At 44.8% G+C, this 15,003-nt stretch overlaps 1 protein-coding gene across 1 annotated transcript; it reads right to left on the bottom strand.

Moving 5' to 3' along the window:
- Positions 1-2,510: 2,510 nt before the first annotated feature.
- PTGR1 (prostaglandin reductase 1) lies at positions 2,511-14,772 on the bottom strand. Its single transcript, XM_086629499.1, has 10 exons — positions 14,746-14,772; positions 13,982-14,088; positions 10,838-10,883; positions 10,050-10,109; positions 8,650-8,817; positions 7,161-7,278; positions 6,720-6,875; positions 5,041-5,146; positions 3,882-4,000; positions 2,511-3,178 (listed from the first exon to the last, which is right to left on the bottom strand). The coding sequence occupies exons 2-10, from the start codon at positions 14,085-14,087 to the stop codon at positions 3,068-3,070; spliced, it is 990 nt and encodes a 329-aa protein (XP_086485625.1). The 5' UTR covers position 14,088; positions 14,746-14,772; the 3' UTR covers positions 2,511-3,067.
- Positions 14,773-15,003: the final 231 nt, after the last annotated feature.

The raw sequence follows: 15,003 nt of genomic DNA, 5'->3' as shown, positions 1-15,003 counted from the left end.
AATCCAGGAGGCTCCTGGAATGCATGGATGATAACTTCCTTCTCCAAGTGGTAGAGGAACCAATGAGGAGAGGTGCTATGCTGGACCTTGTTCTCACCAACAAAGAAGGGCTGGTGGGGAATGTGACACTCAAGGACAGCCTTGGCTGCAGTAATCATGAAATGGTGGAATTCGAGATTCTCAGAGAAGCAAAGAGGGTGCACAGCAAGCTCACCACCTTGCATTTCAGGAGAGCAGACTTCGGCCTCTTCAGGGATCTCCTTGGTAGAGTACAATGGGATGAAGCCCTGGAGAGAAGAGGGGCCCCAGACAGCTGGTTAATATTCAAGGATCACCTCCTCCAAGCTCAGGAGCGGTGCATCCCAAGAAAGAGAAAGTCAGGTAGGAACACCAGGAGGCCTGCATGCATGAACAAGGAGCTCCTGAACCAACTTGGACACAAAAAGAAGGCCTATAGAGGGTGGAAGCAAGGACAGGTAGCCTGGGAAGAATACAGAGAAATTGTTTGAGCAGCTAGGGATCAGGTTAGGAAAGCTAAAGCCCTGATAGAGTTAAATCTGGCCAGGGCAACACGAAAAACTTCTGTAGATACATCAGTGATAAAAAGGGATCTAGGGAAAATGTAGGCCCTCTCCGGAAGGAAACGGGACCTGCCTGCCAGGGATATGGAAAAGGCTGAGGTTCTCAACGACTTCTTTGCCTCAGTCTTCACTGGCAAGAGCTCCAGCTGCACAGCCCAAGTCACAGAAGGCAAAGGCAGGGACTGGGAGAATGAAGAACCACCCACTGTAGGAGAAGATCAGGTTCGAGACCATCTAAGGAACCTGAGGGTGGACAAGTCCATGGGACCTGATGAGGTGCATCCATGGGTCCTGAGGGAACTGGCAGATGAAGTTGCTAAGCCACTATCCATCGTATTTGAGAAGTCGTGGCAGTCTGGTGAAGTTCCCACTGAGTGGAAAAGGGGAAACATGGCCCCCATCTTTAAAAAGGTGAAAAAAGAAGACCCAGGGAACTACAAGCCAGTCAGTCTCACTTCAGTGCCTGGCAAAATCATGGAGCAGATCCTCCTGGCGACTATGCTAAGGCACATAGAAAACAAGGAGGTGATTGGTGACAGTCAACATGGCTTCACTAAGGGCAAATCCTGCCTGACTAATCTGGTGGCCTTCTATGATGAGGTTACAGCATTGATGGATAGGGGAAGAGCAACTGACATCGTCTACCTGGACTTATCCAAAGCATTTGATACTGTCCCACACGACATCCTTGTCTCTAAACTGGAAAGACATGGTTTTGATGGATGGACCACTCGGTGGATAAGGAATTGGCTGGATGGTTGCACTCAAAGAGTTGTGGTCAACGGTTCAATGTCCATGTGGAGGCCAGAGATGAGTGGTGTTCCTCAGGGGTCAGTACTGGGACCAGTGCTATTTAACATCTTTGTTGGTGACATGGACAGTGGGATTGAGCAGCAAGTTTGCAGATGACACCAAGTTGTGTGGTGTTGTGGACACGCTGGAGGGAAGGGATGCCATCCAGAGGGACCTTGACAGGCTGGAGAGGTGGGCCCATGTGAACCTCATGAAGTTCAACAAGGCCAAGTGCAAGGTCCTGCACGTGGGTCAGGGCAATCTCAAGCACAAGTCCAGGCTGGGTGGAGAATGGATTGAGAGCAGCCCTGAGGAAAAGGACGTGGCTGTGCTGGTGGATGAGAAGCTCAACATGAGCTGGCAATGTGCACTGGCAGCCCAGAAAGCCAACCATGTCCTGGGCTGCATCCAAAGAAGCGTGGCCAGCAGGTTGAGGGAGGTGATTCTGCCCCTCTACTCTGCTGTTGTGAGACCCCACCTGGAATACTGCGTCCATCTCTGGAGTCCCCAACAGAGGAAGGACATGGAGCTACTGGAGTGAGTCCAGAGGAGGGCCACAAAGATGATCCGGGGGCTGGAGCACCTCTGCTATGAAGACAGGCTGAGAGAGTTGGGGCTGTTCAGCCTGGAGAAGAGAAGGCTCCAGGGTGATATTATTGCAGCCTTCCAGTACTTAAAGGGGGCCTACAGGAAAGCTGGAGAGGCACTTTTTACAAGAGCATGTAGTGACGGCTGAAGGTGGATAACCATCACCTTCAGTACCTGTCTGTATCCCATAGTAGGTTCTCGTTCTGGCTTTTTCAATACATCTAAGGTATTTATTATGGCTAATCAGTGTTTCTCCTTTGCTCAGCATCATGCAGGTCCTGGACACCAATTTAACACAGCTAGAGCCAGCATATTGATCTGATCTTCCATGAGAGTCAGGGTGAACACCATGGCAAGGTCAACTCTAAGCTTGGACACTAATAGCCAAATTACTCAGGGAAGTAAGTGACCTATCCATGCCACCTGTACTGTGAGATCTGCTGGGATAAATAAGCCCTTGTAGTATTTCGGCCACTCTGTATTAACCACAAGGAAGCAAAGAAGAAGGCATTCCACAAACAGAACTATAACACAAGCAAAGTATCCATTAACAGGTTTATTTTTTTCTTTCCATTATCTCAGAATAACTCGGATAAATCTACATTTTCTGATGAAAGTTAAAAAAAAAAAAAAGAGCCAGCCAGCAAGGAAGCTGGGAACACCCAGCTGTTGTTAGCCTGTCCCTTGCTCTTTGATATTGCTTAAAAAAGAAATCCCTCTTACTGAGATTTCGGCCAAATCAATAGGTAAACATTAGTCATTAGATGTGCCATCATCTGGCAAAGCTTTTGGAATTGCTTTTCCCTCCTACAAGCCGACTTGTAGAAAGGTTCAAGCTACAAATCCGTTACAGCTCCAGTTCAGATGATGTTCAGCAGTGTTAAGGCTTTTTTTTTTTTTTTGCGTATGTAGCTTTGGGAAGCAATTCTCAAGTTCTTCAAGAACAAAGCCACTGGTATATACTTACACTTATGAGCCCAATTATTAGCAAAAATTATCATCACCAAGCATCCAGCAAAAAGACTGACGTGGTTTTTGATCAGTGAGTTAAAAGCACTTAACAGAATCACCTTCTCCTGTGCCAGCCTCCCAGGAATATGTGACCTTCAGACTTTTACAATGGCTTTTCCAAGATTTTCTCCCTTTAACATTCCAATGAAAGCCATTGGCATGTTCTCAAATCCTTCAGTGACATGCTCATGGTATTTCAGTTTTCCCTGTCAAAAGGAAGAAAGGAAATTGCTGAGTTTTCATTTACCAGCTGCCTAGTTTTTACCATCTTTGGAACACTAAATTGCAACCAAATTTTCTCCAGCTTGTATGTTTCATCTGAAACGTGCAAGCTGGCATGTATTAGTGTAACTCTGCAACTCTTAGCCTTTAGTGTTCACAATCACAAGCTTTTCACAGCCATGAATCAAGTGTGAAACTGAGCCTCCATTTAGAAAAATAAAATCTAAGAAATGCTCTATTAAGTCCCTTCAAAGCCCAGCTCTCAATTCCATAAAAACTTCCATTCTTGCCAGTAATTTCAGTACAACACTACAATGGAAATCCTTGCTTGTACTACAGATGAAAGGAGACTTCTGAAAGAGAATTAGAGGAATTACTCTAAATTTGAAACTCTACATTGCCAGAAAAGTGTTTTGAATTACTCTGGAAGCATCCTATTTGAAAGCCTACATGTATTCTGGAATGTACCTAAGTCCACAAGCTAATATCGCAGGTCCCAGCCAAGCAGAAGGGATCAGGCATGTTCATTATGGTTTCAATGTCCCTAAAAGGCTCAAAGACTAAGTCAAATGAAAGAAAAGCATCGTGCTGGGACCTCACCTCAACAGCCATAACAAGAGACCTCTTGCAAAGAGAAAAGCTATGGTGTGAGTACACCTTAAAGAAAAATACTCCTTCCTTCCTTACCTCCACGACCCATTTTAGCAGTGCCTTCTGACCTTCCTCCCAGCGGTTATTCCAGCGGGTCACAATAAACCCTTCCATTAGAAGCTCTTTGAAGAGCATCGGAATCTGAACATAAGGCCCTGCAAGAGAAAGGAGCCACCAAACCACTTGTATTATCAGTTTCATTTAAAATGAGATCCAAAGCATAAAGAGAGATCTTAGCCAGTAAAGACCACCGAACCCCTTCGTTCCAGCCAGAAGCAACTGCTGTTTTTTTCCAAACAATTTCCAGGAAAAAGACCATGGATTCATGGACGGACAGCCAACCAGGGAAACAAAGGCCTGATGCAGAAAGCTGTGGGGATTAATGCCTAACGCTTCTGAAAACAGTTTCATTCAGAAGTAAAGTGGCCTCAGCTGCAGCTGAGGGGCTTCAGCTGGATCCTGGAAACACTGTTTTGACAGCTTATTTGATAGCCTGCCAAGCACTCATGCTCTTCCTAAATCTCAAAAAAGTTACAGACATTAAAAAACAGTTTGCTCAATCACAAAAATGTGTGATATCTCCCCACTCTCAAAAGCCTACCCCATTTTTGAAGTGATCTAGGATTCCAAAGCCACTCAGTTGTCAAAGAGAATTCAGACCTCCCATTTCTTCTTGAAGGCAAAATAGGAAAACTTAATGCTATGAAAGTGAATATTCATATCAATCAGCCACATTTCCCAGCAGTTTCACCAGTAGCTGAAATCTTGGGGGGTGGGGAGGGGGGGTGCGGGGAAACCAACAAACTCTAAGATGCCTCATCAAAAAACCTGAGGGAAATCCATTCTGTCATCTAAAAGTACGTACTGTGTAAATGGCATCATGCCACCACACCTGCCTTCTACTGATTTGTATCTGCTTAGAGCCCCAGGAAATCCTGTTTTAAGTAGTTCAGTCTCTCCTTCCTTTTCTAATCAGCTGACGTTCTCCATCCGAAATGAGTGTGCACAAAGGGGGAGGAGTGCATGCACATGTCCCAAAGCAGCAGTTAGTGACCCAAATGTACACTCATACATACACACGCTCAAATGGCATACAGAAGCAACCAATAAAATCTTAAGAGACTCCTATTACGTCTTTGTCTCTGCCATCACCAAACAGGAAATTAAATTAGGACACAAGAAAGCAGGACCACACCTTTCTGAGGCACAGTGTCATTGTACTGAGAGATGCCTCCACAGATTGCAATCCTTCCGTACTTCTTCATTTGGTTGATGGCAATACTGGTAAATTCTCCGCCCACCTACAAGAACCAGAGCATGTGCAGTATTAGGGACAATCCAGTGTTTGGCATCGACTGCCAAAACCTGCCAATCTTGCATTGTCGCATCAACAGGTTCAATCAAGGGGTGGAGAGGCGAGTTCCACTACTCCAAAGTCTCAGTGACTGCAGAAACCCTTATGCTTAGTCAACACCTATAAGGACTCAATGTCACTCTTCTAAAAATTAAGTTATGAACACAGGGAATTGGTTTTAATTCCAAATCTGCCTCACAAAGCTTGATTTGGAAGCATTGGGCAGGGCTTGCCCTTAGATCCCTTCTCCTAAGGGGCATGTCTAGGGGCATTAAGAAGCACCACCTCTCCTTTTCCCCCACACCAGTCTGCACTTTTACCTCTTCACATCATAGTGATGTCAAGTTTTTACTTAACGATTCTCTTCTCCCAGATAGGGATGTGCTCAGAAGCTTTTAATGGAGAAAAGCTGAGAGAAAACTTACTGCTAGGGAGGGCTCTGCACAGAAGTTGGAAGTGAAAGGAAAGGCAATGGACATGACCGTAAAACCTATTTAAGACCCTAGCAGCACAGGACATGAAATTTGGAAGGGTAAGGCAAAGCAACCTGGAGCTCCTGCCACAGGGGCAAGCGCTTGCCCTGGTGTCATGCATTCACACTGATTGCCAAGGCAAGGCGGGTGCACTGCTATCCACACAGAATGACAGCACCTCATCCCTGGATCGGTGGACATACTGCTGAGAGAAAGATGTGATAAGGAGTGATGACGGCTGGCCTTTAAACCAGGTAGATAGCCTGGTTTAGGCCAGTATCTCAGCTAATATCCTCGTGCCAGGTGTCATATTATCAGATATGCTGCATACGTTAGCTATACTAGGAAATGAAAAAAGCCAGGACTTGTTCTCTGGCTTGAAGACAAACTGACATGGTTTAACTGCATCCATACTGTTAAACTCTCTTAGCCTCCCAAACAGGTCACACTAAAACAGCCTATTAACTACAGTCCACAGCCCCCGTTAACCCAGTTGTACCTGGGAGAGGCCAAAAACCCTCTATGGGCCATTCCAGTCACTTTACAAGTGGGTCTTGCCACTGTTTTGTTTACAGGTACTGGTGTAGACACGTGGAGCATGTCATCTGGGGCCGTCCACACTCACTCCCCTTCCAGCAACAGCAGAGAGCTGCCTGTGGTCCAAGGTGGGGCCAGGAATGGGCCGGAGTGCTCTCTGTTCAGCATTAGTTAAATGTTCACTGCGACCTTCACTGCCCCCAAATGTGCCGTACTTTCTAGAGAGTGAAAGCTGCTCAGAGAGAGCACCATTCACAAACACTGCCAACAACCCAGCTTTGCCTTTCTGTCTGTTTTTTTCTCTGCTACTGCCCGAGCCAGCCACAGAGAAAAGTGTGGGAAGAGAACAAGAAAGCAGTAAGCTCTTACGGAGACCATTTCTCAGTTAGATGGAACTCAATATCGAGTTGCTGGTGTAGTTTTCAATTAGATGTATACAATATGGAGTTCTTGCTATAGTTTAAGGAAAATGACAGTCTGCTCAGGGCAAGGTCCTCTCTCTGAACTCACATTGTCAAAGAAACAGTCGTAGCCATCAGGAGAGGCTTTACGCAGTGCTTCATCCAAAGATTTAACAGTCTTGTAATTAAAAGCTTCATCAAAGCCTATTTTTTTCAGATAGGCAACCTTGTCATCTGAGCCAGCAGAGCCAACCACTTTGCAACCCTGCAAGGAAAGGAGAAAAACATTTCTAAACATCCTCTCACAACACAGGCTGATGCTCACAGTGCTGGGGGGACGCTCACTCTTAAAGTCAAGCTGTTGTCACTATATGAGTTCCTGAGCTCCAGGAAACATTCAGCTAGCTTTGCTACATCTTCAGACCATCTCAAGACCTTACTGTAGGCATGCCTTCAGGGATGCTTGCCCTCCTGATCAGTCACGGCCTTGTTGCCCTGTCTCCCAGGTGAGCCTTCTGAGGAGCAAGTAAGAGCAGTTCAAGCCACTCACCCCAATTTTAGCCAATTGCCCCACCACAGAGCCCACTGCACCAGCTGCAGCATTAACCAGCACTGTGTCTCCTATCTTCACCTTGCAGACCTCCAGCAGACCAAAATACGCAGTGAGGCTGTAAAGAAAAATAAAAAATACTCAGTGAGGAATAAAAGATGCCAGACACAGAGATATGACTTGACCACATTGAATGAAAATATCATTACAACCAGAACAAGATTCAGTTTTCCTCATTCTTTATGAAACACAAAAATTAACCCAAACTTCCTAATTTTGCTTTCCTACAGCCATCCCAGAAAAAAACAGATACACTACTAGGAAATAGGATGCTGTGGCAGAAGTCTACCTTGGGTGAAAACAGCTTTCCTTGTGCTCACTAGCTGAAAGAAGAAACACAAAGATAACTCTGTAAGGTGACAAATCAATTACACACTGGAAGACAGAGTAAATCCAAGCCAAACAGAGGTCAACAGCCAGCTGATATCTACCAGGTTGAGGCAAAGATTGAACAATACTCATCACAAATCAAAGCTGGCAGAAAAAGAAAAAATGGTAGCATAACCTTGATGAACTGATGGTCACATTGCTCCTGAGTCCTACTGTGCAGAGCTATGGCTACTGGGAGAATAGCAATCTGTAGAAACCACTAAAGTTTAGCTCAAGCATGTTCCACTGATAATATAAATACTGTATAACACCTGGGTCTGCAAGCTTCCTGAAGCAACGTGATCAACCAGCCCAGAGTCCCTACAAACGTTTCTTCTAACTTTTAAATTCAAGCTTAGAGCTTCCCTCTGGGTCCAAACTGAAAGGGTGAACTGAAATAATCTAGCAGCTGTCTCGAAAAACATACATCTTGCCTGATGTCAAAATGAAATTTGAGTTGTTCTGCATCACACACAATGTTACAATCATTTTGAAAGCCTTATGTGTCAACAGGACTGACCAAGTCCTGATCTCTCATATGAACTACAGAGAAAGTGAGAAGAAATGTGAGAAGATGCCTGAGATACTGCAGTAGTGAATATGGATTCCGAAGCACAGCAGCTCTGTCTGCTGCAATGCAATTTAAAAGACCTCGATATGACAGCTGTCTTTTGCCATTTGGGGGGAATTCTGGAAATATGGTGATAGCAGAAGAGCCCGATCAGCAAAAGCAGACTAGTCCAGATGCCAGTGAAGTTCCAGTCTTTCCACTGAAGTTAATTCAGATTGAACTGGATTCTTTTCAGACTCTCCTCGATCCTCTTCCTACCTTATTACAATTTCTCAAGGAGAGGCACTATCATCTCCAAGGTAAATCTCCTCTGATCTAAAGGATGGGCCAGACTTCAAGCCCTCTACAGGGTAAGGGCATCCGGAGGCACACACGTCTTTTACCAGAGTGAGCAGACAACATACTGCTAGAACGAGACAAGGGAAAAAGATCACAGAGATAGGCAGACAAAAATCCAGGGGATAGCTGCCTCTGGATCTCAAAACTCACCCTGGCATGCCAACTGTCCCAAGAGCCAGAGATTTTGGGAGTGATTCTGGCCAACTGGAAGGAAGGAGTTGCAGGCCTTTCCCATCAGAGATGAAATGAGTTCTCCAGCCACTTCCAGCCACGACAAACGTCCCCACCGTGAAAGCAGGATTCTTGCTTTCTACAATCCTGTTTAAAAGAAAAAAAAAAAAAAGAATACTCTGTCAGAGACAAATCATTACTGGCTCTTCCCTCCTTTATTCCTGTTGCCCTGTGATGCAGGAGAGAAGAAATATGTAATGTCAGGACATTCAGTCCACACCTACTGATGCTGTAGCCTTCTGATGTCTTTCCTGAAATGTCTACAATCTCTCATCACCTGGTGGATATTGGGCAAGATGATTCTAGACTCAGCCCTGCCCACAACAAATCTCATGTTCCCACATGGATGCTGACTTTTCTTTTGACTAACACCAGTCTGGTATGAATTCAGACTAGGTTTCTATAAGTTAGAAGGCAGGAAAGAAGATGCCAGGCTTAAAGGCTGGAAAAGCAGGAAGTCACAGACTGGCTCTAACAAACAGTTCCCTTCTCAGACAACCTGCACCTCATTTAAAGGCTGAAGATCCAGAAGATGGAACCTCTTGGGGTAATAAAACCAGAGAGAAAGAAGTATCTACCAACAGGGAAAACTTCATACTTGAGGTGTCTCAATGTCAAATGAAAACCCAACTGTCTTATCCCAACAGGAAAACTACGTTGGGAAGGGGTAGGTACGCAGCTTTGAAATACTGGAAACAGTCGGCCTTCTGTTCAGCCGATTTGCTTGTTAATTTACCCCAGCCCTCTGTGTTCCTGCAGAGAAACACAAGAGCCAAAGGCCACAGATGTTCCTGGGCAGCAACTTGGAGGCAGCACAGCAGCAGCAAGCTGACAAAAAGAAACAGCTGTGTAGCTAAATTACCACAAGCTTGGGAAAGGATGGATTTAAGGTTAGATAACCCTTTGGCTACAACTAGAGCTGCATCTTAGGTGATGCTGAGGTATTCTGAGCTGGAGTAAATAGCATGCAGAGTTTCAGGCATGCAATCACTAGCACATGAGATTTTAAAATGTGAAGTTGACACTTATGGCAAGTACAATGGTCAGTCCTTTGTATCTCTGCTTGTAAAAATTTGCTTTGAAAACATTATCACCAGAAATAACAGATAGATTGTATCAGAGGCCTAAACGCTCTCCAAGAAGGCAGAAGGGATTCTTAGAGTAAAAACATGTTCCAACCAATTACAGATAAGAATACAGTTGCAGAAGTATGTAGACTCATGTCAAGAGTAGGTAATGCAGGCTGCAGATGTCTTGAATGTCAGTACATTCCTCAGAGATCTGCCACGTGTACGGATAACAAGAACTGAAGATCTTACCTGGCAACCTGTGTGCCTATCATTATGTCCCCTTCCTTCATGTCCTTTCGACTGTAAGGTCTGTAACACAGGCAAGAGATGGCTTACTGTCAGCAACTTTAATGATGTTCCAGATACACTACGAAGTAGTAGCTGCTGTCTGACCCAGAAAGAGAGCGTAAGCAGAGATGTTGAAGAGATCACCGCAAAGAGCTTGTCATCGTAATGACATAACTGGATTTTCTCTATAGCCAGCTACTTGAGTGTTCCATCTTGACCAAATACTGCGCTAGAGTGCTGGGGACATGACAGTATTAATTTCCTCAGCATGGTCCACCACTATGAAAGGCTGAGACTCCAAAGCACTATCTCTTACATTAGGGTCCACCAGACTTCTTCAAACTACTCAGTCTTACTGTGCTTGAACTACTACCTATTAACATGGGCATATCACCAACTTCCCACTTAGAATATGTATCCTTAGGTACAAAGTCACTAAGATAAGTGAAGAAACAGGGCTACAGTGTCATTTGAGCCCATTGCACTCTGGCGGAAGAGACATGACAAAGAACAACCACAGAGTCCAAGAAAAGTCTAGGGCTGCTGCATCGTTACCCTAATGTCTGGCTAAATCTAGTACAGCTCCGTGTTGGAAGTCTTGTAATTTACACACATTTTATAAAAAGCAGACAAAGGCATCTGGGACTCTGGCAACAGGAGATGCTCTCAGTGCACATTCTTTTGAGATTTAAGTGGGAGATCAAACATTGTATCTTAGCCAGCTATTTAAAAAGAAGAAAAAGATATACCTCATGTAAGGATCAACACTGAGAAACACTGATTCAAGCAGCAACTCTGCAACAAAAGACAAAGCAAATTCCTGGGCGTTAGCAGTGCAGTAAAGCATAGTTTCCACAAGTCAGTCTTTCAACAAAAGATACAGGAATTCCTGACAGCTCAAAAACCCCACATCCCATCATCCTTTAGGGAAAAACTACCAGAAACTACTACCACATTCATTAACTTTGTCTGGGTTATTGCTATGCTGTTACAAAAGACACTTTCTGTAGCACCTCTTTAGCAAACTAGCTTCTTTTCAACCCTGTTTTTCTCAATTTGCCTCCTTTCTTTATAAAAGGCTCAAGAGGCCAGAGCCCCTAAGCAAAACACTAACTTACTTTCGACCCATATCTAAAATGTCTTCCCATGACTCAACCAGCAGAGGATGGTAAGAAACCTTGGCACAATTCAAATACAACCTCTACTTAGCTGCCTTAGAAAGCATTAGGCTATCTTTTCTAGGTAGCCTAATCCACTTTACTGTTTCTAATGCCACTAGTTCTTGTGAAATATGCTGTTAAACAAATTTTAATTTAAATTCTTGTTCACACAGCAGTTTTAGCTGTTCATCTCCACCTAATAATACTTTACATTGCCTGTGCTGCAGTGGTCTAGCTAGTATGAGCTAGAAAAATATTCACAAATAAATATTTTCCCATCACTTGGAGTGAGCAGAAAGACTGGTCAAGGTCACGTAACCCAACAAGAAACGCCATTTTCTTTAAAAGTGTTACTCTAGTATGAAGTTGTGCCTCTTCTTGCTGTAAGGATTAACATGGGAAGGAAGAAATGATTCCATAATCTTAAATACTCACAGACACAAAATTTTTAGGCGTATCTGAATGCTACTACACATTATGAAAACACTTGAAAGTACATTTAAGAAGAAATCACCTTTCAAACCTCTAAGTTGTAAACATAACTAGGGCTGTGGATGTAGTTTTCCTGGACCTCAGTAAAGCCTTTGATACAGTTTCTCATAGTGTTCTGGTGGAGAAACTGGTAACTGCTGGCCTGGATAGGCACACCCTCCTTTGGGTTAAAAACTGGCTGGATGGCCGGGCCCAAAGAGTGGTGGTAAATGGGGCTAAATCTGGCTGGAGGCCGGTCACCAGTGGGGTTCCCCAGGGCTCAGTGCTGGGTCCAGTTCTGTTTAACATCTTTATCAATGACCTGGATGAGGGGATTGAATGTACCCTCAGTAAATTTGCGGACGACACCAAGCTGGGAGGCTGTGTCGATCTGCTCGAGGGTAGGGAGGCCCTTCAGAGGGATTTGAACAGACTGGATCGTTGGGCTGAGGCCAATGGCATGAGCTTTAATAAGGCCAAGTGCAGAGTCCTTCACTTGGGGTATAAAAACCCCAAGCATCGCTATAGGCTCGGGGAGGAGTGGCTGGAGAGCTGCCTGGCGGAAAAGGACCTGGGGGTGTTGGTTGACTACCGGCTTGATATGAGCCAGCAGTGTGCCCAGGTGGCCAAAAAGGCCAATGGGATACTGGCATGTATCAAGAATAGTGTGACCAGCAGGAGCAGGGAAGTGATCCTGCCCCTGTACTCGGCACTGGTGAGGCCACACCTGGAATATTGTGTCCAGTTTTGGGCCCCTCGCTTTAAGAGAGATATTGAGCTCCTGGAGCGAGTCCAAAGAAGGGCAACTAAACTGGTCAAGGGGCTGGAAAATAAAACTTATGAGGAGCGGCTGAGGGAGTTGGGGCTGTTTAGCCTGGAGAAGAGGAGGCTGAGGGGAGACCTGATTACGGCCTATAAATACTTGAGAAAAGATGGTGGGGAGTTAGGGGAAGGGCTCTTTACATTAGTGATGGGAGATAGAACAAGAGGAAATGGGCATAAGCTTAGTCAGGGGAGATTCAGGTTGGATGTTAGGAAGTATTTCTTCTCTGAAAGGGTTGTCAGCCACTGGAATAGGCTGCCCAGGGAAGTGGTTGAGTCCCCATCCCTGGATGTGTTTAAGAATAGGGTGGATGAGCTACTTGAGGATATGGTTTAATGGGGATTAGGGATGGTTGGACTCGATGATCTCTAAGGTCTTTTCCAACCTAGAAATCTATGAAATCTATGAATCTATGACTGTAATGCAATTTCTTTGGTGCACCTTCTAACTGGAGTAAATTTCGTAAAGGACAAGAGGTGGGGTGAGGTTCAAGACAGCATGTGAAGCCAAAAATAAAGGTTCATTCTATTATCAACAGCTCTTGCATAAAATAAGTTATCGTATTCACTACCCTTTCCAAAAGAGAATAACACAGGAATAAAACCTGTGTATTTTTTTCTCTTATTCACTGTCTCTTGCTCTCACAACAGGTCAAATACAACAGATATGCACTTGCAAAAAAAATCAACAGATGTTGAATGCAGACAGAAGTACTGCCTAGTTGCTTAAAATGAAAGACCAGCCTGCACTGACTCTAGCCTCAGGGCCTCTCAGCTTCAGGCTCACTCCCACTCCAGTCACTCTACTCTCCCTCTGCACTATCCTCAATGCCTTCCTCATCATGCCTTTCATTAGCACAAAAAAATCCAATGAAAACCTGCTCCCACAGGCTACCATCTTCAGTTTTCTCCAAAGGATTTTGCAAAACAAAGCAGATTAAAACATTTCACCAGTAAAGCATATTTGGGTTTTACTGCAGTTATCTCATTTGCTCTGTTCCATGTTTCAGTTCTCTCTCTCTAAATTAAACTAACTCTGGCTGTTGGTTTTGAGGGCATAGGACTTCAGCAATCTCCTCCAGCGAGCTTTGTTTGCAAACATGTTCAACTGCCTTTGCCATCAGGTACCACATGTGATTAGGCAGTCTGAGACTATGGAAGGCATGCTACGCAGCAGGGCACGCTGGAGTTAGAAGAGCTCAGCCATTGTTTCCAAGGGTAGTATCAGAAGGCAGCATGTCTTAAAACCCACCAAACCCATCAGCAGTTGCCTGTCTCTGCTAAGGTGCATGGCTTGCCACAAGCAGTGCCAAACCATTTTCGAAAACCCAAGCCAGAGAAACATACAAAGAGCTCTACAGACACACAGAGCCATTTGTCAGCAACCAGCCAACCTCCAGAAAAAAAAAAAAAACAAACCACAGGTGACACTCCACTCACCTCCATCCTTTAGATTTGGCAGCTCTATCTTTTTCAACTCAAAGTCGCTGGTTTTGGGGAAACCCTCAAAATGCTTCTTCAGAACCCAAACCTTGGAAGTCACCATCCTGCACAACAAACAACATAGCCAAAGAGCGCCCGTCAAAGAGATGCCCAACGGTGCTGGTCTGCTCGTAGGGGCTGGTTTAGACTTTCTGAAGCAGAAAAGAATCTTGTAAACATGCCGTCACATGACAGCCTCTGCTTGCATCCTGTGGCTATATCGCCAGATGGAGAAAACATCTGAAAAGCCCTCTCAGTGCCTAAGCAACCCAGAGCTTCCTGTGGCCTGTCAGATCCCCCTGCCGGCTGGCAGCAAGCCCTGGTGTGGGAAGTCAGCCTCAGCAAGATATATGGCTCCCACTCTAAAGAAACTAAAGAGGGAGAATCTATTAGTTTGAGGGAAAAAAAATCCTGGAAGGAAAAAAAAAACCCACTGAAAGTCACTTTTTTGTTCCGAATCTAAACTTTTACAAGCTTGAACCAAAGTGCAAGTGAGAAATATGAAGGTAAGAAAAACCTCTTTCCGTGACACCCTGTATGTTGAAAGAAAACACTTCGCCAGTTGCCAGGCTTAGGGCTTGGAACTGGGAGCACATTGTCGCCAGCGTTTTCTGTACAGGACGGAAACAAACAAATGACTTGCATTCGTTTTACCCTCACAACCCCTTTTTCCTTCCTATAAGCAAGCGCACCAACAAGGGCAAAGAAAGACAAGTTTATACTTAGAGCAGGCAGGTGGAAAACTGTGTCTTCTGCTGACAAGGCTGGTCAATAACCTTCTGCGCCCGACTCAGTCAGCGGCTGGACTCCTTCAGTCACATGCACCTCCTAAAAGGTGAAGACATCTGCTTTTATCGACAGACAAAAGTACCACCCTCAGTCCACCTCCCCAGGAGCAAATGTAAACACTCAATGAGCCTCTGCACAAGGTACACCCAAGGTGATTCACCTTTGTCCTGTTAAGAGATCACGCTTACAGT

The sequence above is a fragment of the Tauraco erythrolophus genome, chromosome Z (assembly GCF_009769465.1).
Source record: "Tauraco erythrolophus isolate bTauEry1 chromosome Z, bTauEry1.pri, whole genome shotgun sequence".
NCBI classification, from domain to species: domain Eukaryota; kingdom Metazoa; phylum Chordata; class Aves; order Musophagiformes; family Musophagidae; genus Tauraco; species Tauraco erythrolophus.
Note: the sequence above shows the minus strand (reverse complement) of the source record. Positions and strands in the feature narration are given on the sequence as shown.

Coding starts and splice junctions, on each gene's coding strand:
- PTGR1 (XM_086629499.1), bottom strand. CDS start 14,087: ATGGTGACTTCCAAGGTTTGGGTTCTGAAGAAGCATTTTGAGGGTTTC. Junction 5,147..6,719: donor ACGACTGTTTCTTTGACAAT/GTGAGTTCAGAG, acceptor TGGTTCTTGTAG/GTGGGCGGAGAATTTACCAG. Junction 4,001..5,040: donor TGACACTGTGCCTCAGAAAG/GTGTGGTCCTGC, acceptor TTTCTCTTGCAG/GGCCTTATGTTCAGATTCCG.